Genomic DNA, 26,516 nt, shown 5'->3' on the forward strand with positions numbered 1-26,516 from the left:
TTTAAGTTCAATCTATATTTTTATTTTTTATTATAAAAATTTAAAATATATAAATAATTTTTAAATAGTTTAGAATGTTTGTATTAAATATAAATTTTAATTTTATACTATTGAGCATTTAGATATAGATTGTAAATTAAGAAATTTTAATTTTATACTATTGAACATTTACGTTAATTTTATATTTTATAAAATTTATTTGTGAGAATTGCATAAAATATACTGTCTAAATCTATAGAACTAAACGATACATTCATATTTTTAAAGTTAAAGTACCATTGACTGATTCAAATCTAATATATCGAAAAATTGGATAATCAAAATAAAATTTGAAAGATTGGGTTTTAAAAAATTTATTATAGAATCATTTCAACCAAAGACGTGGCAACTTACTTTTTCTAAATATTTAAAATTTAAAATTAAGTGGATTTAGGGTTTATTCCTAAAGTTTTCTATGATATATTTTGACATTTTTATCTCTCTTATAATATATTGTTATGATTTTTGAAGGGACATATTTATGATGGTAAAATTGAAATATAACCAGTTGAAAATATTATACTGTTTATGGTTTATTCCTAAATTTGTAGAGGTATTATTCTTATATTTTTATTACAGTAATAGTTGCTTATTTTTCAGTTGCTTTTTTTATATAATTTATTGACTCTATTTTTTTTTTTATTTATTTATTTATTTATTTTTACGGAACCGTCCTAGTTCACTAATGTATCTAATTATGGCTCAAAAAGCGTAAGGGGTTTCTTAAAAAAAAAAATAGTTAAAATATTATGATTTAATTTTTGAAACCTTCATCAAAGATTTTTTTCTTTTTTCTTTTTTCTTTTTTTTTGTGGGTAGTAGTGAGACTAATCAGCAACAAAATGTAATTTATATAATTCACAAAAAAAAGCAAAAATGATAACAAAACCACTTACATTAATTCATGGATAAACTTCAAATCCTACTCTTGTAGTTTCGTACTTTCTCACTTTAGTACTCTATAATTTAAAATGTATCAATTTAATATTCTATAATTTTATTTTTCTCTTTTCGTCAACTCCTCCGCTAATATTTTGTTAAATTATATACAAAAAACTTCAGATACCTCACTTAGGTTTATCGAATATTCACTTTATTACCTTTTAGTTTTAAGGCTTAGTTTGATATTGAGATGAATCTAACGCTATTAGATAGAATGGAGCATATAGGTTATACTTCTGCGTTCTCCGATAGGACTGCATAGTAACCAACTAACGGAACGTAATATTACGTACAAAAACAAACAGAATATTTTTTCATCATCGTTTCTCACTGCACGTAACGTAATCTCCCCGCAATCTCAAACGAAACCTAACTCTGTCACTGATTTAACCAAAAAAAATAATGGAGGAATAATAAAAATAATAATAATAAAACCACGTACTAAATTGATATGCTTTAATTCACAAAGTACTAAAACAAAAAAAAAATTTGAAACCTAGGGGTGACATTTGAAATTTTTTCTTAAACCCCTACAAATATCTACATATATAGATATATATAAATATATATATCCGAAATCGAAGAGATTCAATCTCAGCCGCAAAATGCGGCGATTGACGCCACGATGACGTCACCCCCACCGATCGGACGGTTACCCTCCCTCCCGGCGCAGGTTAGCAAAAAAAAATTTAAAAAAAAAAGGGATTCACCGGCGCAAGTTAGAAGGGCCTCTGGAGGTAGGAAAGCGCGTCGTGGAACGCGGCGTCGGGGAACGCGGGCGAAAACGGCGGCACCGCGAACGCGATTTCGGTGGCATCGTCGTAATTAAACGATCCCCCGAGGGCCTTCTCCCAGAGCATCCCCCACGTGCCCTGCTCGTGGCGACTCTCCGCCTCCTCCAGGGCCTCGCACGTGGCCGGGTCGGGGGAGCGCACGTGCTCGGAGCTGCTGGACTCGGCGTACAGCCGCGGGAGCGGCTCCGACGGGTCGTGGTAGACCAGGTCCATCAGCTCCTGGTGCGCCGGCACGTGCGCGTGGGGCGCGGTCACGTGCTCCGTCTTGGGCCGCTGCGGGAGCTGGACCGGGTTCGGGGCGGCGCCCGGTTTCGTCGAACCGGCGTGGGGCCGCTCCACCACGCCCTTCTTGTTGTAGAGGCGACACAGCACCCAGTCGTCCAACTGCAAAACGACACGTGGCAACGCGTTATTCGTTAATTCCGTACGAGTAACAAAGGTGAGACAAATGCGCCGAGGACACCCTCAGCTTTTAACAATTTTTAATTACGCCCCTAAAAATTTTCTCCTAAAAATGTCACGATTTTCTTACTCATTATCTACTACTTATGTTTACTAAAATCACAAAATATTAATTAAAATTTAGAGAGTCGATTCGAAATAACTTATATTCGAGGGGTGTCCATGCATATTTATCCAATAAGATAAGAGCATTTTGTCACTTTCTTTAGCTTTTTTATAATAATAAGCAAAGAGGAGATAAGTACCATAAGAGGTGATGAGGATTTGATGCTCTTCACACATAAGATATTTGGCCAAATTAGTGGGACCCACATGAGATATATAATATAATAATTTTTATTTATTATTAACAAAAAAATTAATTTTGTCATCAACCATTATTTAAATTTTTTAACTAAAATATAACAAGTAAATGTCATGTGATGTGTACTTAATATTTCTATAACTCCAATAAAAAAGCATAACACAAGTTTCTATCATCAAATACAACTATTATTCACTAAGTTTTGTTTTAGCAACTAAGCTGTAATTAGTATAATTAAAGGGTCCCCATTACATTTTTTCACCCAAAAAAGAACTCCACCAATAGCACCATGCCACGTGTAAAACAAAAAAAGAAAATATTTTGTTATGCATACCCGTAAGGTGTTGGTGCTATAGTCTTTTTTGCGTGCAGACCGGTCGACATGGGCGAGTCGGTACTCGTGCATGATCCAGTTTGTCTTTTCGCCCTTTGGGGCCTTTCCGGCATAAAACACCAACGCCTTCTTGATCGCCGTCCCCACCGGCTTGTCTGCCCCTGTCGCCTTCCAGTACCCGGTCCCCGCCGCGCGGTTTGGTCGCGACCCGTTCGGATACTTTCGGTCCCTCGGCGAAAAAAAGTACCATTCCTTTTCTCCGTACTTCGCCATGCCTGCTCCATCGATCAATCAATCAATCAGCTCGAAATTGATAAAATGATAAATCATCATATAATGATATTCATTCATTCGACTAGCACAAAAATTAATGAAGTGACAGGTTACAATGAATGTAGTAATCATTAGATAAATCAATCTTAAAAAAAATTTTCATAACTAACACTTCCCCCCATAAAAATTTACTAATTTTAGTGGATTAAATTAAAAAATAATAATAATAATTTATTAAATTTAGTTATCATTTAACAAATAAAATTAAATTAATTAACGACAGATAGTTACTAAAACCATAAATTTGANCAGGTCAACGCTCTATCTAAGACTATTTCTGTATCATTTCCTACCAGACAACCTGAATTTAATTTTTATTTTTTATTTATAATTATGTAAAAATAATAATAATAATTTATTAAATTTAGTTATCATTTAACAAATAAAATTAAATTAATTAACGACAGATAGTTACTAAAACCATAAATTTGATAATCATATATTATTTTTACATAATTATAAATAAAAAATAAAAATTAAATTCAGGTTGTCTGGTAGGAAATGATACAGAAATAGTCTTAGATAGAGCGTTGACCTGGCAGATCCCAGGGGTCGTACTTGTACAAATCGACGTCGGCGATGATCGGTGCAAAGATCGGCGACCCGGCACATTTTCGGCAAAGGTAGTGCATCACGAGCTCCTCGTCCGTCGGATGGAATCGAAATCCCGGAGGAAGGATCAAATCTCCGCCGTCCATTTTTTTCTTTTTTTTTTAGGTTGCGAAAATTATTAAAACAGAAGGGAACGAGAGAGAGAGAAGAAGGGAATGTGTTGAAGCTTTGAAACTGAAAGTGAGAACATTGAAGGAGCCGAGTATATATAAAGGGAGGGGACGAACACGTGTCGAGATCTGGTGGGCCGCGGGACAGGGGAGGAGCGCGTGTGCGTCATCCGCACGTTGACTTGGAGGGAGGACGTGGCCGAGATCCAGCGGCTGAAATGGGACACGTGGCGAAGATATAGGGAGGGGCGGGGATGACGTCATGGATGACGACATCTGTTTTGGACTCGTCGCCGCGCCCCTTTGGAGGGGTTGAACGTGTGGTCGTCGCAGAGTCTCTTCGCGTGGGAAAATTTGACTCGCAAATTTACAAACAAGTCCTTCACTTTTTACATAATTTTATTTCCTAAGTAACTCAAAAAATTGTCTAATTTCATATTTTAAAAAAAAGTTAATCGAGAATTTTTTTTGATTAAAATTTAAGCATATTTTGATAGTTTACCTTTTTACTAAAAGATCGGAAGTTAGGGACTGATATCAAAACGAAAGGGATTCGTATGTAATATGCACATATAAAAAAGAGGAAAAGCTGACGTGTACAACGTGGGCCCCACGTGTCAGTTAAATACCCGCGACACGCGCGTTGCACCGAGTAGAACCTGTCGGGGTGGCGCCTACGGGGCGCGGTGGGGCCCATCCGACGTGGCACGACCGCTCGGGACGCCGCGGGCCGGGGTTGCGGGTGACGTGGCACCATGACGTCACCTTCCAGCTGGACCACGCGCACGGTTGCGTGGACCGCGGGTTTGTTATATTTTATTAATATTTAAGTACGGCGGCGCACGTGCGGAACACGGACCACCGCGGTGGACCGCCGCCCCCGGACACGTGGGACCGCGACAGTGGCGGATATTTAAAATAAGCCCCCTGCACCGCGTGCATGTGTACATGCTATACACCATATCCCTTCCCGGAAGTTAATTACGCTATTCTGAATAACTCGAGTTTCGATAGTATTTTTATCACGGCAAGCCAAATTACAAAAATAACCATTTACGACTAAAAATGACTTCACCCATCTCCATTTTCATCCAAATAATCAGGCTCTGTACCGAAATCTGATAATTTTTTTTTTAGAACGGTTAACAGTGTGAATCATTAATTCACATGCTTCATAAATGATACATTATTTTAACCTACTTCTTTGATGATTTATATTTTACAATAAAAATTTAATCTGACAAACATAATCAGCAAAATTTGAATATCCTACATAAGAAAAATTGTAAATTATACTTTTGGTGGATTGCATGACACCTGGTCCTCAAACTTCAATTCGTTGTAATTTTTTTTCGAACATTTTAAATTATTGGCCAGATATTTATGTATCTCTAATGTAATTATGCCAAAATATTTAATATACTACATTGTTCTTATTTGAACGATCCGTCAATATTTAACCAACTAAATCTAGTTTTGAAATTTAATTATAATAAGTTGTAAATTCGATCCAGACATTACAGCGAATTAAAGTTTAAGGATCGATCAAAAGTGTTCTTTACCCGAAAAAATTATATAATTTAAAATTTTATTATTTAGGTATCGAGTAGTGGCAAAAATTAACGACAGAAAAAGAATTCTATAATTTATAAGAAATTGAAATTCAGAAATTAATTTTTATCCAATTTTTATGCTTTTTAAATTTTTATAAATTCTCAATTTGGGGGCATCCATTACAGGATTTTAATAGTGCGGTGCACGAGATTTGTTCATACACCCGGTGTAGGCCATAAAAATTTAACACCTTGTTTTGTTTGTAGATAAGGTAAGGGGGATAAGCCCTTTTTCCCTGTTTATACCCAAATGCTATTTTTTATACGAAATAAGCTGGTATAATCCGGTATAAATATAGAATTATTATTCCATATTTATTCCCAAAACAACCGAGAATAAGATTAATTAAACTCTAATTAATTCTAAATATAGTATTAAATTATTAATATTAAATTATTATCTCTGAATAACTCGCAAAGGGTTGGAACAGCTGTTTCCACCCCTATTTTTATTTTTAAAATTTAAAATTTAAAAATTTATTTTCAAAATTTATAATTTATAATTTTATTCTTAAAATTTATAATTTATAATCTCAAAATTAAATTTTATAATGTTAAACTCTAAAGTTTAAATTTAAAAATTTTGATTTTACATTTGGTATTTTAAAATTTTCAAATTTAAATTTGATCTTAAATTTAAAGTTTGAAATTTAAAATTTTGGTTTCTAAATTTTAAATTTTAATTTTGAATTTTAAAATTAAAAAAACAAAATTTTAAATTTAAAAATAAATATAAAATTTAAAAATTTAAATTTAAATATAATGAAAGGGATAATATCATTATTTTTTATATATAACTATCCTTATTTTTCTTATTCTATTTTATATATCCAAATACTATTTTTCTTATTCGCGGAAATAATAAAATATATTCATCCAAACACAAAGTTGATCTGATTGTCACTTACACCAAAATATATACTTATTTTTGGAATAAATAGTTTTTATTTATATCTGAATCAAATGATACCTTAAAATTTAGAGACGCGGCGAAATGTTCCGAGGCGCGGATGACGATGAATGTGTTTTTTGCTTTTTTTTTTTTTTTTTTTTTTTAAGGAGTTGCTGCGTCCACGAAAGGGCAATATGATTGGGATATTTATAATTTTTTATTAATTATTTTATTTAATTTGTTTTTTTAAATAGTTTGATTTTTAATATTTTAATATTTTTTAGGAGGTGTGACGTGGCACGTGGGGGGTATGACGTGGATTCGCGGAGACCGTGAGCCTATTGGACCGCTGACGTGGACGGAGCTGGTTCGTGTGGTGTGACGAATCATCAATGACAAGTTTCTTGTGTGGACCTGGTCTACCGCATAAGCTGTGGACCACCCAACTACTATAGTTATTCTTTCTTAAAATTATTTCAGTTTTTAGAGAATTTTGAATTAATTGAACAAAAATATTAAAAATACTCTGCAGTATAATAGCTTAGGGCTCGTTTGTTTCACCGGAGTCGCAAAAGTAGGATGATCGCTAGCTCAGATTATACGTCTCGACTCTGTTTCGATCTCACGCCACGCATAAAATTAATGAGTATGTTTCTGGTAACTCACGGAACATAATTTATAGCTTCGCCAGTCGCCTTCAAATGCCTACACTTATAGATCGATCGACAAAGTGCGCGATTTTCGCGTCAAAAATTACTTCTAAAATTGTTATAGTTTCTGAATTTTGTGCGGCCATTATAGGATTCTTTTAGTAGTGCGGTGCATGAGATTTACTTATACATCCGGTCTAGGCCATAAAAATTAAAAATTTGGGGACGCGGCGAATGCGCGGAGACTTTTTCTTTTTTTTTTTCTTTTTTTTTTCTTTTTTGTCGTTTGCATGTGGATGTGAGGATAACGATGAACATGTTTTTCTTTTTCTTTTTCTTTTTTTTTGCGTCCACGAAAGGGTAATATGATTGGGACATTTATAATTTTTAATTAATTAATTAATTTATTAATCTATTTAATTTTTTAGATGGTGTGACGTGGCACGTGGGGTGTGACGTGGATTCGCGGAGACCGGGAGCGTTTTGTGCCGCTGACGTGGACGGATCTGGATCGTCCAAAAAATAAAAAACGTACCAATCGTACTGTCGATATGGTGTCACTAACCGATTAAATTATTTTTTATAAATTCACGTCCCGTCATAATTATTAAAAAATTTATAATATTTTTTATTCAAAAAAGATAAATATGATTGGCTATTAATAAATAATGTGGTGTGACTAATACATAATAAAATCTCTTTTTTTTAAGTCGTATTTGAATGAGAAATTTGTGTGGATCTGATCTACCGCATAAGCTGTGGACCGCCCAATCACTCTGGCTATTCTATGCTACATTTTCTTAAAACCAGTACAGTTTATTTTAGAATTTAAATTTATTAAATATTAAAAATACTTCGCAGCATAATAGCTCACGGTCTGTTTATTTCGTCAGAGTCGCAAAACTAGAGAGGTTGCAAGCTCTGGTTGTACATATGACGTCGACTCTGCATTGGTAACGAGATAATATATCACGACCTCATTCTATGCACAAAGTTGATCTGTACGCTCCCAAAACATAATTTGCGGTTTGCAAGTCACTTTCGAACGCCTGCGCTTGTTGATCGATCGACAAAGAGCGCGATTTCCATGCCGAAGATCTAGACAAACAAAAATATTCTTCCATGGATCGTCTTTTTCTTTTAAGACAAAACATTCCGTTAAACTATTTTTATCTAAGTTGAGCCAATCAGTAATAGCACATATATATTCTTTTATATTAAAAACATTGTGCTTATGAAAACTACTTTTTAGATTGCGGGATCGGATCAAATGAAGGGCAGATAACTGGACGGTCTATATCTGATATGGTGGACCAAGTCTAGGCAATAAATAATTCAACAAAGACCATGTTGGCCCACTACTTTTGATGCATTGATTGGAGATATTATACAACTAATAAAGGTTAAGTTTTTGAAAGCTACACGAGCCTAAGAAAAAAAAAAAAGAAAAAGGGGTCAATTGATAAGAACATTGAACCAAGTTTTTGATTTTTCTTTTTTCTTTTTTTTGGTAAATAACAGCAACACATTTGTCCAAGGGAATCTTATTAGGATATGACCAAGTTGGATGAACCTATTATATATTAATAAAATAATAGATTAATTTTATTGTTAGTATTATTAATTTGGGAGAATGAAAAAATATTTTTTTATAAATTCAATGTATCTGTTATGTTTAATGCTATGTGGTGTGTTTTATAGTACGATGTGAAAGGAAGGTGATTGGAAAAAAATAATTCAAGTGGTTGGACTCTGAGAAAGAGATAGAATCATCTCCTTTGTTTTTTTTCTTTTTTTCTTTTTTTTTTTTCATACATCTCTCATCAACCAGAGATCGATGTACATATCTGTATATATATTACAGAGCGATTGTAACTGCCCATGAAAAATGACACGATGTTTTACTTTTGAATTTTGAATCTCGAGTCCTCTTTTTTAGCTACGCCTCCTAATATTCATAAAGTTTGTTATTTATGGATTAACCACGATAAATTTAATGTATCTACTCTGTCTAATGTCATGTGGTGTATTTTATAGTACAATGTGAAAAGAAGATGATCGGAAAAAAAATAATTCAAGAGATTGGATTCTGAGAAAGAGATGGGATCGTCTCCTTTGTTTCTTTTTTTTTTTCTTTTTTTTTCATACATCTCTCATCAACCAGAGATCAATGTACATATCTGTATATATTACAGAGCCTGCCTTGATGTTTTACTTTTGAATTTTGAATCTCTTGTCCTCTTTCTTAGCTACGCCTCCTAATATTCATAAAGTTTGCTATCCATGAATTAACCACAATAAATTTAATCTATCTGGTCTGTCTAATACTATGTGATGTGTTTTATAGTACGGCATGAAAAGAAAGTGATCAGAATAATTCAAGAGGTTGGACTCTGAGATAGAGATGGGATCATCTCCTTTGTTTTTTTTTCTTTTATTTTCATACATCTCTCGTCAACTAGAGATTATCTCTCTATATATATTATAGTAAAAAAAATAAATTCTCTCTTAAAAGAAAAAAAAAAAAGGAAAAAGTTCAAATACCACCCCTGTGCTTCATACTTTTTTTACTTTAGTACTCTGTAATTTAAAGTGTATCAATTTAGTACTCTATGGTTTCGCACTTTCTCACTTTAGTACACTGTGGTTTAACGTGCATCAATATAGTACCATGTGGTTTTATTTTTCTCTTTGTGTCCGCTCATCTGTTAATATTTCGTTAAATTATATACAAAAAAACTTCAGATATCCTGTCTAGATTTATCGAATATTTATTTTAGTACCTTTTAGTTTTAACTTTGTCACAAATTTTTTTTTCCTCCGTTAATATTTCGTTAAATTATATACAAAAAACTTCATATACCCTAGCTAGATTTATCGAATATTCATTTGAGTACCCTTTAATTTTAACTTCGTCACTAATTTAATAAGAAAAATTAGTAAAATGAATAATAAAAAGAGAAAAATTAAATCATTGAGTACTAACTTGATAGACTTTAAAACACAGAATACTAAAATAAAAAAATATGAAATCACATAGGGGTATTTGAAGTTTATCCAAAAAAAACCCTCCCTCAGTCAAAATCTCTCTTTTTAAAGCTACACTGTATTTTTTAGATATATTTGCTATCCAGTTTGTGAGTTTTCTTTTTATCTCCTTTTTGGATCTTTGAGAAAAACTGATGAAGTTAAAAAGGAGAATAAAAAAAAGGTTCATTCCACGTGCCTTGAGCTTACGTGGGAATATTATATAATGTAAAAGTTGAAGTTGGAAGAATCAAAAAAAAAAAAGTTATTTGCTTTTTGGTGCTTAGAAGCTCATCTCCGCCGTGCTTTTTCTCCACCAGATATCGATAAAGAAAAATTAAAAAAAAGTCGGCGCTACTTTTTTTTATGCAAAACTAAATTGACACTCTAAATCAAGAATTTAAATATCGTCACAAGATTGTGCTGTAAACTTACCGATATGATACGGCACGAGTCGCACTATACGTGTCTCATTAAAAATGTTACGATAAATGCACAAACAAAAACAAAAATGACGAATACGAAATAATCAAATCACAAACAAAAATAAAAAAGAACACACAAATTTATATGAAAATCTTTTGCAGGAAAAAATCATAGGCGGGGGAGGAGAGAACTACACTATCGAAAAAAGGAATATAATGTTCGAGTACAGCCAACCACCATCTGTCGCCTCTAGAGCAAAAAACGAAAAAAGGAAACTCTTAATGATTTCGGATCCGATCTGTACCGCAGGGTGCTCCGCCCCCCGCACCCCCCGGTGAATTTATTTTTCCTTCACAATTTACTTTCCAAATTGGTCGCACCGCGAAACTATCGGCGAGTCAAAGCCAAAACTGAAGTCAATTATTAAATTTCGAGTCACATCTAACGAAAAATACATATGTGCCGACGTATGATAGCATGAAACATGTATTTTGTTTAGCAAAAGCATACTCTAATTCTTTATTACGTATCTTTTAAATTTTATGGAGAAAATTACAAACTGACTAATTTGAAAATTATAGAATTTTAAGGTATGCTATTGGCATGGAATTATCGTGCTGATATTTTTTGGCAAAATATAACACGGTGGATACGATCCGTACTGGTAGACACTTAAATCCTTATTCTAAACACCAAAAGCAAGAGCTTTAATTTAGTAAATTTTATTCAGCTATATATAGAAGTTGAAAATGCCACATAATAAATTTTGCTTATGTGCAAGCATGTTAGAGAGAGAGAGAGAGACCCAAAAGTAAATATGTGAAGTTTCTTCTTGAGAGAGGATGTTATTGTAACGATCCGACCCACTAGCAAAAATAACTCGTTGGGTCCAAACCATCGGTCCAAAATGCTTAACTGGTGCTTAAGCCCAGTTATTATTACTAGCGTGTAGAATTAATATCCTATCCGATGTGGGACTATTGAGGCGTTACAAACTCCCAGAATTACCAGAGATTCTAGAGGTGGCTCCTACGAGTTTAAGAGGTGGAGCCCACCAAACTTGTTGGTGTAGCATTTTGTCCTGCATAGGACTTATTTCTCACACTTCCGGCTGGTATTCGGCTCTAATACCAATTATAACGATCCGACCCGCTAGCAATTATAACCCGTTGGGTCCAAACCATCGGCCCAAAATGCTTAAGCACAGTTATTATTACTAGCGTATAGCCTCATATAAACTGATCGGAATCAGTATCCCATCCGATGTGGGACTATTGGGGCGTTACATATATGAAGTAAATATTTGAAAGAGAGAGAGAGAGATTATGCTAAAACATATAATAGGTAAACTGAGATATTTTGCTAATAACAATATTAAAAAAGGAAAGAATAGGGTTTTACTATTTTTGTTAAGTGGTCAAGTAAATATTTGAGAGAGAGAGAGAGAGAGAGAGAGAGAGAGAGAGAGAGAGAGATTATGCCATTAAAAATAAAATGAAAACGAATAGAACTTATCTGATATGTGCACCATTTTGATAAAACTTTCTAAATCTTTTTTAAAGTTTAGGAGTAAAAATCATCCAACCATCTATTAATTGAATGGAGGCAAAATTAACACTTGACAGCGAATAGTGGTTGGGGTTGGGGGGCTCCCCAACGAGATGGCTAGTGACGAGAATTGCATGAAGTATGTACTAACTGAATCTGTGAACGTAAACTTTTTAAATTTTTTTTAGATTTTATTTAGCATTAAAAAACGTCAACGAACTATTGAATGGAGGTAAAATTAACACGTAAATGCGAATTGAGACACCGATGAAGAGCTCGAAACTCGAAAACAATATTAAGAAAAATAGGAACTCAAAAATAACAAAAAAGAAAAAGAAAAAAACGTAGATCAGGGGCTTTACAACGAGATGGCTGATGACGAGAATGGCATGAAATAAATACTAACTGGACTCGTATAGATAAACTATCTAACAGAGGCAAAATTAACAAGCAATAGCGAATCGAAACGCAGATGGTGAGCTCGAAACTCAAAAGTAATAATAAGAAAAATAGAAACTCGAAAATAATTAACACATAACAGCGAATTGAGGGAGAGATAAAGAGCTGAAAACTTGAAATTAATAATAATAATAATAATAATAATAATAATAATAAAACGAAAGTCGAAAGCAATAATTAAAAAAAAAAAAGGAATTCGAGAATAATTAATATGTAACAGCGAATCAAGATACAGATGAGGAGCCGGAAACTTGAAAATAATAATAATAGAAAAATGAAACTCAAAAATAATATTAAAAAAAAGGAACTCAAGAATAATTAATACGTAACAGCGAATCAAGACACAGATGAGGAGCTCGAAACCTAAAAATAATAATAATAAAAAAACAGAAATTTGCAAATAATAATAATAATAATAATAATAATAATAAATAAGGAAAAATTTCAAAAACCACCTCTATCGTTTCACACTTTCTCATTTTAGTACTATGTGGTTTAAAGTGTATCGATTTAGTATCCTGTGGCTTCATTTTTATCTTTTTATTATCGATTTCACTAGTTTTTTTCGTTAAATCACTGACAAAGTTAAAACTAAAAAGTACTAAAATGAATATTCGATAAACCTAGATGGAATATCTGAAGTTTTTTGTACATAATTTAACGAAACATTAACAGAGAAGCTGATAAAAAGATAAAAATAAAATAGGACACTAACTTGATACACTTTAAATCACAGGGTATTAAAGTGCGAAAGTGCGAAACCATAGGGGTGGTATATGAAGTTTACCCTAAAAATAAAAAAATACACGCCCGGTGGGACTCGAACCCACAATCGCCTGATTAGAAGTCAGACGCCTTATCCATTAGGCCACGGGCGCATTTCATTTTTCAGCTTACCCCTATAAATTATATATAATTACATGTCAAAGGAAATTATAATAAGGCTAAATAATCTGCCTTTTCACTTTACCCCCCTCACTTTCAAAAATCTATATTTTGCCCCTTTAAAAGTTTCAAAATACTTTCAAAAGGTTACGGTGTTAATAGAGAAGGTGAAATAACCAAATTGTTCTTACTTGTTCTATAAGAATGTGTATTTCTGTCTTTTTTAAGAGTATTTTTTTTAGTATAAATTATAAGAAATGGATGGAATAGTGACGGAACCTGAAGGCGGGGGTTAAATGCATCAACTTGATTTAAGGGGGTAAAATGTGGATTTTTGAAAATTGGAGGAGAAAAGTGAAAAGTCGGGGTATTTATAGAATTTTTTTTTTTTGTATTTTAGCCAAATTATAATTTAATAATTTTAATTTTTAAAAATTTTTAAATAAGATAAATTTAGCAAGTATATAACTGTGACTTGAATTCGAGACCTATTGCTTAGCGAGGACGATGATATCTATATATAAAATAAATATTTCAAAAGTATTTCAGAGAACTCATTTGCGATATTTGACGAAAAGTTTAAATCTTTTCATGATAAATGAGAAATTAGATTGTTAGGGTTTGCTGAGAACAAAAATCTCTGAAAATAGTTTTCTGGTCGAAAAAATATTTTTCTTTCTGTTTGGTTGTTAGAAAATATAATTTTCCAAAATTTTTTTTTATAGATTTCATGAAAAACTCTCCTATTCATTTTTCAAATTTTTTTCATCCGAAAATCATGAAAAAAATATTGTTGTATCGTTAGCACTAAAAATTAATCTCAAAAGCTTGAGCTATTAGAAATACACAATTAATTCATTTAAAGCGTACAGACACAACGTCAACGAATTTCGATCACGACTCGACCCAACCAGTCTCATACCACTTCGAACAAAACTCGGCCCAATCAAATCTCCCGCCATTTCGAATATAACTCGATTCCGCCTGGCCTCCCGCCATAGGACTGGATACTGAATACTGGCCTTTTTAAGCCAACAGATGTTTTTCACGAAAACTTTTTTTTTTTCTTTTTCCACAATTTTTAGAGAAACCAAACACCCCTCACTCTCACATCATTAAAGAAGATGTGATCTCACTATTACAACAAAAGTAGTTGCTTCATACATGCCACACATTGCCTTTTAGTACCAATTTAGAATCACAGGAATAAATAGTTAGACCCCCCCCAAAAAAAAAAACAAAACAGAGTTTAGGCATTAGACACAACTTCAACCATACAGGATATTGAAATGCAAAGTCCCTGAACTTTAGTTTCTGTGGATTCAAACCCCTCGACTATTAAATAAAATTAAGTAAAAACGTACATAACTTACCGGAACTATGAACTATTTTGAATCAGCTACTCAATTTTTCAAAATTATGATTTTATTATCCAACCTTTCAATTTGTTTGATTTGAGTCAACCAATAATACTTTGACTTTTAAATTTAAAACTAGTTAATTACTTTAATAAAATTATAGTTGCGAGAATTGCATGAAACATACTAAACCTGTAAAAGTAAATGACACAATCAAATTTTGAAATCAAAATCAAAGAGTGGCGTTGATTGACTCCAATCAAACAAATTGAAAAATTGTGTAGTAAAATCAAATTTTAAAAGATTATGCAGCCAACTCAAAATGATCTATAGTTCAGATAAGTTCTGTACGTTTTTTATCTTAAATAAATTATCAAAAGGTAATCATGTTTGTAACATTTTCGATGGAACTACAGAACATTCTGTTACTTCAACAAAATACTTGTGTATCTTCAACCACATGAAATTTTCTAAAATCAAATAATATGTTAGCTGAGAGGGTCGAAATCTCCTTTGTGGAGATGTTTGCACATAACCTATGGATTTTTCTAGCAATGCTTACAATTAGAGGTGAGGTTTGCTTTGTGCCGGCTCCTCGTCGACGGTGGCGGTGGTGGCGAGCTCGTCTAAAGAGGCCCTCGAAATGGTTCTCGACAACGTGCCGACCGTGTTCGTTTCATCCGTTTCGTAGACGGTCGACTCCAACGAGCACGTCGACCTAACGGTTTCGAGCCGCGAGAGCGACGACGAGTCGCGCTTAGCCTTCCCTTTGACTCTCTTGCACCAACTGTGGAGCGACTCCCGCACGCTCTCGGATATCAAAGATTTCTTGAACTTAGATCCCATCTACCGATTTTGAAGAACAGGAAAAGTATTCCATGAATTGAGGAATGAAAGCAAAAAGACACGGAAATTGAGAGTTAAGAAAAAAGCATTAATGCACAAGATTGAACTAGTGATATTTTAATGGAAAAACTTCAAATATCCCTCTTGTGGTTTAGCGTTTTCTCACTTTAGTAACCTGTGGTTTAAAGTGTATCGCTTTAGTATCCTGTGGTTTCGTTTTTCTCTTTCCATAAGCACTACCATTAACTCTCTGTTAAAACATATATATAGAGAAAAAACTTTAGACATTCCCCCCGTCCCCCCTGTGGTTTATCGAATATTCACTTTAGCACCCTGTGTTCTCCCGAATTTTCACTTAGTCCTCTGTGGTTTTAATTTTCTCACTGAGTTAACGAAAAAAATTATCGGAAAGAGATAACGGAAAGAAAAAAAACGAAACCATAAGACACTAAAGTGATACACTTTAAACCATAAGGTACTAAAGTGAAAAGGGGCTGAACCACATAGGTGGTATTTGAAGTTTTTCCTGTTTTAATGTTTGAATTACACAAAAAAATAATGTTGTCAATAACTACATATAAGAAAAGAAATCAACAGATAAGGTTTTGCTCAGATAAGTTTACGATACCTGAGTAATAATCACATTAAGAGGCAGTGTACAGTAGCTGCACCAAAATTGAACTAGCAACCTGTGATACCAAAGGACCAATATCAGAATCACAGAATGCGGCCGAGCTATTATTCATTGTAAAAATATAGGATAATAGTGGTATCTATTAAATGCAATTTTTCTTTTCTTATTTAATGCACATATTAGACAAAGATACGATCGGACTCTGCACAAATAGAGATAGAGAGAAATGTTAAGTTAGTTGCAATAAACCAACAAGTTTGAACGCTAACGGAAAATGTTAAAGACATACAAGTTTCTACTGATAAATTGTCGAAAGACGGTAATCCCTTTTTTTGAAAAAAAAAATATTAATTCTGTATAATTTGATGCGTTGAAGGAAAGACTTTTTTCCTTTTGTTGTTATAGTTAGTTAGCATACAATACATCCGGCTAAGTGATAGATAACAGCTTGATTTGGAAGCAAAAAAACAAAAGAAAAGTAACAAACATAGATAGAAAATTCTTACACCTGTTGATACACAAAATTCTATTTAAAAAAATAAAAAACAAACACCTTTATGAAGCAAATGAGCTATAAAAAAGCATCATGGAAAGTAAGGGCATAATTCCGCAATGAAATTATTATATAGATCTCATTCACTAAATAGGATTTCGCGGCCAGCTCATTTCAGTTCTCGGCTGTTAATTAAACGAGTAAAAGAAGTTTACAGTGAATAGCACATACCCTGAAACCAAGCGAATTATGACCATGTAATGGTTCTTCATGAAACATGCCTGTGCACTTAATTCCCACTGCAAAGAGTGATCATATTCATGCAAGAAGATATTACAGCAAGTACGAAAAATAATATTTAAAAAAAAAAAAAATCAGAGAGTTTGTGAGCCTTGTGCATAAATAGAAGGATGAGTTATATATATCTAGGTAATATTTCCATCCATAAGAATAGTGAATTTGATTGCGGTCACTAGATTCCTCGTATTTCATATTGCACGGAAACAAAATCAAGAAAAATACTATCCACAGATTCTTCAGATAATAAGAATTTGATGTGGAATTAAATAGTCTCACCGCCGTTCAGCTGACTGCATGCATACCAAGTCTTTTCTTAAGAAAGTTAGGAAGAATTCCCGCCCCGGCAACTATAGGTGATTTTGAAACAGGTACCTGAACTTCATGTTTAATTTGATTGTGAAGGCCTCAGCAATCATATTGTTTGCTTTTGTCAAGTTTCTTTAGAACTTGTTTCCATAAAATTATTGACAAAACACTCTGTAACTTAAATGGCATATTATGTTGTTTGATCGAATAGTTTGTAAATTTAGTGAGCGAGAAAATTAAATAATACCATATTTGAGGGGTTCAAATATAAAAATACAAACTTTAGACAATTGCTAAAACTATTAACATATATTCTTATGCATTAGGATGCATAGATACTTTAATTTTACAAGCCGTGGCTGCATCCGAATACGTATTGTATACAGGTATGCAACTGATACTTGTCAGATACAGCTACAAAGTATCCGAATTTTTAGAAAAAAAAAAAAAAAAAAAAAAAAAAAAAAAAAAAAAAAAAAAAAAAAACTTGTAGGATGTGAGAGGGATATAACTATATAAGGTAGGTACAGGGAGTATAAGGAATGATCAATTGAGGGTTCATTTGTATACAGAAAAAAATAGTATACAGCAATTTTCTTCATCTTTTGGGTTCTTGCTTCGTATTTCCCTAACATCTAAATCATTTTAGTATGTATTGTTATAAAATGAATATAAACATCATTGAAATATTCTTAATCCTGCAAACACTACGTATCATATCCTTATTTTTGAGAATTTGTAGTATCACCATTTCCATATTGTTTCCTATCCCATATCCCGCAACCGGGTTTACGTAACACAGGTTATGGATCGCAGAAGGCCTAGATCCGCATTTTGCACAAATTGATTACTCAATTCTATAGATAAACTTACAAGCAAGGATTTAAGTGTTGTGGCATGGGGTCATGCTGAAAACTTGCTAGCACGGTATGTGCCATGCCGTGCCGATGTGTGGCCGGTCAAGATCAAAAATAATATGTGTGCCGATACACGATGGCATAAGATATTAATATATTCTAATAGCTTATTATATATCTTTATCAAATTTGTTACATTTTATTGAGGTTACCATCTCATTTCAAAGAAAATAGAGTTTTGAGCCGTGTCATTGGCAGAGGAGTTGTATTGTGCTAATATCTTATTAGCACGAAATGGCACGGTACAACATGATGGACACGGCCTATACCGATGGGCACTTAAAACCTAGCTTATGAGGAACCAAATACTGAGAGATAGAATACTAGAATTGTATCTTACCAGCGACCAAATAAGTGTTGCCATCTCAAATGCATTCTGAAAGAAGAGAAGGGGAGAGGAGAGAGAAAGAGATTAGAATAAGTTAATAACCAACTCATACGACATGGTAACAAATAATTTATCCAGTATATGCGCATTACAGGCATACCTGAAACGAGATAAATTGTATTAGCCACAAGAGGATTTCCGGCTTCCCAAACCAAAAGAGATCATCACGCGGCTTCAGCTGTGTCCCAACACACGGCCCCGTTGCCTCAACAACCTCTAAAGCTAATTGAACGACCACGTGTTGAAGCTCCGTCCCCACCAGCATGACCAACTTTCGTATATACAAAAATAAGAATTACATCCTCGGAGAAATATGCAACTGAACTCTAACAAAAAGATGATGATATAATGAAATGCTTACGATAGCAGGGACAAAGGATAACCAGAAGTAGATATTAAGACCTGCAATTAGAAAAAAATAAAAAATCACAGGAGATTAGAAATAAGAATAGCCTTGTATAAATATGCCGACAAAAAAGTGTTAAGAAAAAGAGTAATTTACCATGAATATTTACAAAAATGCATATTATGGCGTACACCCAGAGTGGCCAGCTGAAATGCCAATAAAAACTTTAGCTCAAACAGCACTAGCACTGGAAAAGATCTGGATTCAAAAGGCTAAATGCAGATAACAGGATAAAGAGTTTAAAAGTGGTAAGTAAATATTAGGGGATAAGATCCTTTAGTTCCTAGTATATACCTGATGCCGACACTTCCGTGATAATCGTCTTCCATGCTCCGCACGATGTATTTGTGGAAATCATAAGAATGCGGCAGCATATGATTCTGGAAATGAAAATGCAAGTCAATCAAAGCATAACCATATTAGTTCACATAACATGATATAAAATGCATAACAACCAATTCACAGCGACTTAGATACTTACAGTTATGAAGCCCAAACGCAGAGCCATATAGTCTGACTTTGTGATAGAGCCCTTAAATTGGCGTATGAAACAGAGCTACATAGAATTAGGGTTACCGATGTCAGAGTCATGCAAAAGTATATAAATGATTGTAATTTGGATCTGTAAGTTCATCATTACAAATAATTAGAATATAATATTAAAAACTATAAATAAACCAATCTCATTACATGTTCCCAAATCACTAAAGAGCAGAGTAGGCCACAAACAGAAAAACAGGGCTACAAGAAAGAATTAATAAGGAAAAGTGAAGCTAAACAATCATCAACCATCATTCACCAATGATACGACAAGAAAATACCGTTTCTACTATTTTAAAGATTTTAATAAGTCGTACTAAAATTAACTACATATGTAGGTCAAGTTTATGTTTAAAATAAACTAACTCATTTATAAGATAAAATTGTGTAATGTATCATAGGAAACTGATTTAGAGCAGCAATGGGAAATTACCATCCAAATAAGGATCTTGTTCTTGCTCCACGGATGAGATGTATGATGAAAAACAAATGTGGACTGCCTTCTCATCATTTTACTTCTCCTAGCTAAAACAGAAAAACAGAAAAAAGAAGCATGTTGACAAATTATCACAAACAATTTGGTGCATAAAGAATAGAAAATAATGGAAAAGACACTTTTCCTTCGTGTGATATCTCTTGGGCCTAGTTTGGTTGTCAGAATAAGATATCCAATAATCACTTATTTGATATGAAGATTTTCTTGTGTGGTTGGAAGTTAGGAGATTGACTTTTGCTTCTTGAAAGGTCTTGAGACCCATAATTTAGTAGACATATATTTCACCTACTAAGTGATTTTTTTTATTCCAAAAGAATGACTTGAAGGCTGAATATGGTATCCATTCTAGACATTTGATCACTTTTCCTTCGTGTGATATCACTTTGGCCTTGTTTGGTCGTCGGAATAAGATATCCAATGATAACTATTCGATATGAAGTATTTCTTGCGTGGTTGAACATTAGAAGATTGACTTTTGCTCCTTGAAAGGTCTTAAAATCCATAATTTGGTAGAACAGTATATTTCACCTACAAAATGATTTATCTCATTCCGAGAAAATGACCTGAAGGTTGAATATGGTATCCATTCTAGACATTTAATCACTTTTCCTTCGTGTGATATCACTTTGGCCTTGTTTGGTCGTCGGAATAAGATATCCAATGATAACTATTCAATATGAAGTATTTCTTGCGTGGTTGAAAGTTAGGAGATTGACTTTTGCTCCTTGAAAGGTCTTAAAATCCATAATTTGGTAGAACAGCATATTTCACCTACAAAATGATTTATCTCATTCCGAGAAAATGACCTGAAGGCCAGATATGGTTTCCATTCTGGATATTTGATCACGTTCCTCAACAACCAAATACTACATGCCTCTTGAGCAAATCAATGAGTTTTTCTGAATAAGATATTCATGCATCCAAACATGACCTTAATCAATCAGACTAAGATACAACACCCATAAAATTAAGCTACACATCTATATTCTCTTACAGTGAGAGTGAAACAAGTTCTCTGCTGTATAGTTTAGTAACTTAAACAAATATACATGAGCGACTTTGTGCGTGATTGACCCAACAACTGATTACGCTCATAAAAGACACGAATAGAGATTTGACAAATACATACTCACTAGGTCAATCCAAACACAAAACATTGGAAAGTTGTAATAATGTAGCCTAAAGGTCTCAATGAGATCGAGATGGATGAACCTACTGCTTAGCTCACTAAAATGCTATGATTTTGCCCGTCATGACATTTGAAATAACTCAAACTGCAACGAACCCCCGGGATTCACATTCACCAAACAAGCACCGTCAAGCAACGTCAGCAACCACCACGCATAAAGCAACTTGTATTAACCCAACCCACACTTCAAACTTTTCTAAGATAAGTGATACATTTATAACCATGATAGCTCATAAGAGCTTTTATCATTAGCAGAGAGAATCACAGGAAGCACAATTACATCCAATGACAACTTTACCTTGCAAATCCTGACTAGATAGAGGATAGGCTTGGTTTTCCCATTTCCTCCAGCTGTATATCTGCACTACAAACAATAAAAAGAAGTAAAACATCACTCCATGAAAAAGTCAACAATAAAAGAATTAAGTTCGCAGTCGGACAAAGGCCTCCTACCTTAAACATGGATAATACAACCGTGACGAAGCTATACAAAACATGAGTAATCCCAAGAATAAACAAGAAGCGGTGTAGCTGCTCAAGGCCTTCGAGTGAAACAAATGGTTCATGACCCTGCAAGCAAATAACAGATCATATTTTTCTTTAAAAAGGCATTCACATCGAGATCTAAGTACCCAAATGTGCACTCAGATACGCACACATATACAAAACATTTATCCATCCAAATTTGATATTAGCAAATTAAAGTTAAAATTCAAAATTAACATCTTTATCCCTCTCACTGACTGCAACGGTTCACTGTTTAAAATTGATCATCATTATCTAAATGACTGTTATACCCTTTCAATTATGTTCCACTAAAATTTATGTTTTCCTCCCGAAAAAGTGAAGGGGTTTAGGGAAAGTGGTTTTGCGGGTTTAAGGTTCATATAAGATAACATGAACGTTAGGCAAAATGTTTAAAGGTACTTAATGGTCATCGAGACATGAAACTGACAATTTTAAACGGTCAACTAAAACCAATGACAAAAGGAGGATTAAATGTGTTGATTTGCAGGATAAACAGACAAAGATACTCTTTTCATTTTGCCAAAGGAAAGGACATTTACAGCAATAACAAAATCACACACCTCACTACACTGATGTGGAGGTGAGCCACCATAGAAGGTCTTGGCAAGTGTTGTTTGATTTGAAAGGCCTGACTCGGTGTCGCCACTCAATAGATCTTCAAAGTCATTCTTGGAGCAGGTATAGAAACGACTAGAGAAGAGAGACGATGGCATGCAGATCTCGGAGATCCACCTCGCCGTCTGGCTCAGCATTAGCGATATGAACCCGAGTAGCATAAGCTCTTTTTTGTTTTCCATTCAAGCAAATCAACAAACACCCTAGAAATCAGTAAAGCAATATACAAAAGGAAAGGAAAGATACTAATGTTGTTTTTGCTTTACATTGTAGCTGCCTCTAGTGACGCGTTCAGCAAACAGAAAAGCGCGGAGATTTTGCTATAGCAAGAAGCAGTAATTAGATTATGAGCGCCTAACCCCAAGACCTCGAGCAGAAGCTCCAATTCAGTGCTTCTGTTTCTACCACAGAGAGAAGGGGGTGGGGAGATTTTATTGCTTCTGCTAATAGAGCTGTCTAAGCTATGTCATCGAACAGCACTACTCCTTACTGCCCCGCCAAAAAAACAAGTGCGCAAGAAAGCAGAAGCTCCATTAGAGCTGCTGTTTTTAGAAGATCAAAATGAAAAGGGAAAAAATATAATTATCAAAAAAACAAGAAGAAAGAAACTTCATACATATATGGCACAGAACAGAATAACTAAAAATGGCACAAAAAAGTGATGCGGTCTATGGACTTGTTCTAGGGATGAAGTTCTCGGAGCTTACCTTCGCGAATCTTCTCCAGAGCAGCCAACATCGCCTTCCTCTTCGTCTTCTTCAGCCACTGCAACAGATTAAAACCAAACAAAGAAGAGATCATGATGGAGTCCATATGAGTCATGTCTCGTGCACTGATAACAGAAAAGAAACACAAGAATTCACGCCTTTAAATGGATGCAGAAATTGAAACTAGCAACAGAGAAGAATATATGTCATTGAATGGTCAATGTGGGAACTGAACCCAGAATCTCTTGGTGCTAAGGAGGCAAAGAATAAGCTCTAATAACATGTTATTATTAATCTAATAGAAAACAATTTAGGAATAGTCTTAACACCCCCGCTTATATACATAGTGGAGACAACAAAAGAGCAATAGACAAAACTTTATGCCGCTAAATGGTGGATGTGACCCGAGACCTCAGGAGGGGCGTAGGACAAGCTCTGATACCACATTACCTAAACTATTCTAAACAAAATGATGAAACGTGACAGACCAGGTAATGGAAGAGTAACAGACAAAAAGTATGCCATTAACACGTTGGGAATTGAATTAAGGAGCTAAGGGTTCCTACGATGGACTATCGTACCATGTTATCAGAAGGATCGACCTACCAAGAGAAACTGTGCACCTGATTCTTTTAAAATAAATTTAACAACCCTTGAACTTTTTAAAATATACCAAATTGGACCATTTTGTCATCTAATGTTGATTTTGGTATGAAAAAATGATCCGAATGCCGGCTAAGTGATTTTTTAACTCACAATACACACTAAAGACATGAATTAGAGCTAAACATTTAACAAAGCAGATGATTGAACTAAGAAAAAAGCTCATTTCTAACAACAAATATCCTTTTCGGGTGGAAAGGAACTCCAAAAATAATATTAAAAAAAACCGCTAGTATGGTATTTGTACATCATCCTTTTGATAATAAACTTAACATCGGATGATTGGAACAGCCAAATTTGACACATTACTAGGTCCTGTTTGGATGCATGAATATGTTGTTCGTTATACCTCCTTGATTCACTGATGAAAGTTGCGCATTTGGTAGATGAGGAGCGTGATCAAATGTTTAGAATTGGCTACCACATTTGGCCTCCAAGTTCTTTTTTGGGAATAAGATAGATCAGATGTCAGGTGAAATATGTTACCCTACCAAATCATAGATCTCAAGACCTTTTAAAGAGCAAACTTATAATGACACTAGAAAATCCTTATACTGAATAACTTATCCAAAGATAACTTATTCAGCCCTGTTTGGCGTAATAAGTATTCAAGAATAACTTATTCGGTATAAGAATTTTCTAGTGTAATTTTTATGCAAAAGTTTGATTTTTTCTCCTTAAAAGGTCTTGATATTCATGATTTGGTAGGATATATTTCACCTACAAAGTTATTTATCTTATCCAAAAAAATGGCTTGAAGGCCGAATATAGCATCTAACTCTAAATATTTGATAACACCCCTCATCTACCAATTGTATAAACTTCTCAAGTAAATTATGGAAATATACCGAACAAGATATTTATGCATCCAAATAGGGCCTTCGTAACTTATTTGCTATGAAGATTTTCTCGTGCCACTAAAAGGTAGGGGTTTGGTTTTTGTTTTTTGAAAGGTTTTGAATATTCATGATTTGATAAGATAGCATAATTCACTTACGAGCTGATTTATCTTATTCCGAAAAAAAAAAATTGAAAGAGATATTATAGCTTCTTTGAGTAAACCAAAGAGATATAAATCCACATGACTTACTTGAAAAAATTGTACATTTGGCAGACGAAGAGTGTCATCAAAATGTCTAGAATCGAATAATATATTGGGCCTTCAAGTCATTCTTTCGGACAAGATAAATCATCTCGTAAGTGTAGTTTTGGGCCTTCGGCAGATGCGGAGTGTGATCAAAATGTCTAGAATCAGATACTATATTCGGCCTTCACGTCATTCTTTAGGACAAGATAAATCATCTCGTATGCGTACATTTGGCAGATGAGGAGTGTGATCAAAATGTCTAGAATCGAATACTACATTAGGTCTTCAAGTCATTCTTTCAGACAAGATAAATCATCTCGTAAGCGTACATTTGGCAGACGAAAAGTGTGTTCAAAATGTCTAGAATTGGATACTATATTCGGCCTTCAAATCATTCTTTCGGATAAGAATAAGATAAATCATCTCGTAAGTGTAGTTTTGGACAAGGAGTGTGATCAAAATGTCTAGAATCGACTACTACATTAGGCCTTCAAGTCATTCTTTCGGACAAGATAAATCATCTCGCAAGTGTACATTTGGCAGACGGAAAGTGTGATCAAAATGTCTAGAAGTGGATAATATATTCGGCCTTCAAGTCATTCTTTCGGACAAGATAAATCATCTCGTAAGCGTACATTTGGCAGACGAGGAGTGCGATCAAAATGTCTAGAATTGGATAATATATTCGGCCTTCAAGTCATTCTTTAGGACAAGAATAAGATGAATCATCTCGTAAGCGTACATTTGGCAGACGAGGAGTGTGATCAAAATGTCTAGAATTGTATACTACATTAGGCCTTCAAGTCATTCTTTCGGATAAGATAAATCATCTCGTAAGCGTATATTTGGCAGACGCAAAGTGTGATCAAAATGTCTAGAATCGAATACTACATTAGGCCTTCAAGTCATTCTTTCGGACAAGATAAATCATCTCGTAAGCGTACATTTGGCAGACGAGGAGTGTGATCAAAATGTCTAGAATTGGATACTATATTCGGCCTTCAAGTCATTCTTTCAGATAAGAATAAGATAAATCATCTCGTAAGCGTACATTCGGCAGACGAAGAATGTGATCACTCATAAGTCATCTCGCAGGCGAAATACGTTATTATCTTACCAAATCATGAATATCAAGAAAAACTTTTACACCAAATGCATATATTTTTCGACTAACTTATGCCGACAAGCAAACAAACAGAGCGGCAGAAAGTTACCTTTCCGAAACGGGAGATGGAGCGCTCGACGAGGAAGCAGACGGCGACCATGGCGGTGGTGACGGTGGCGACCGACCACGTCGGCGTCTCCGCCAGCGACCGACCCTCCCCCATTCTTCCTCTCTCCTCCCCTTCTTCCTCTTCTTCTTCTTCTTCTTACTGTGGTTGGGGGAAGCAAGCATTTGGGGATGTGGGGGGAGGGGGAGGGGCAGGGTGGGTGGGATCCGGGGGCGAGGGAACCGAGGAGATTCCTCGGCTTTTTTTTTAAAAAAAAAATAATAATAAAACTCCCTCTTGATTTTGCATGTGGGATTTGGTAGCTCATAGCTCCCCAGCGTACCGGGAGTGGTTAGTACAAATAATATATATAATAATATATATAATAATATATATATATAA

General features: G+C 34.3%; 2 protein-coding genes and 1 non-coding gene across 3 annotated transcripts; all 3 read right to left on the bottom strand.

Annotated features, from left to right (window-relative positions):
• Window positions 1,512-4,004, bottom strand: LOC109726070 (NAC transcription factor 32-like). Its single transcript, XM_020255500.1, has 3 exons — window positions 3,744-4,004; window positions 2,876-3,150; window positions 1,512-2,159 (listed from the first exon to the last, which is right to left on the bottom strand). Exons 1-3 carry the CDS (start codon window positions 3,904-3,906, stop codon window positions 1,701-1,703), a joined length of 897 nt encoding a protein of 298 aa, XP_020111089.1. The 5' UTR covers window positions 3,907-4,004; the 3' UTR covers window positions 1,512-1,700.
• On the bottom strand, window positions 13,351-13,423 carry TRNAR-UCU. Its single transcript has one exon. It is a non-coding gene; the product is annotated as a tRNA-Arg (tRNA).
• LOC109725448 (MLO-like protein 4) lies at window positions 15,141-26,269 on the bottom strand. The gene is made up of 15 exons (XM_020254639.1): window positions 26,118-26,269; window positions 23,154-23,211; window positions 22,392-22,612; window positions 21,757-21,873; window positions 21,602-21,662; window positions 20,052-20,143; window positions 19,560-19,634; window positions 19,373-19,458; window positions 19,175-19,224; window positions 19,034-19,074; window positions 18,773-18,943; window positions 18,625-18,660; window positions 16,993-17,060; window positions 16,263-16,323; window positions 15,141-15,634 (listed from the first exon to the last, which is right to left on the bottom strand). The coding sequence occupies exons 1-15, from the start codon at window positions 26,229-26,231 to the stop codon at window positions 15,353-15,355; spliced, it is 1,533 nt and encodes a 510-aa protein (XP_020110228.1). The 5' UTR covers window positions 26,232-26,269; the 3' UTR covers window positions 15,141-15,352.

The sequence above is a fragment of the Ananas comosus genome, linkage group 20, assembly GCF_001540865.1.
Source record: "Ananas comosus cultivar F153 linkage group 20, ASM154086v1, whole genome shotgun sequence".
Taxonomy (NCBI): Eukaryota; Viridiplantae; Streptophyta; class Magnoliopsida; order Poales; family Bromeliaceae; genus Ananas; species Ananas comosus.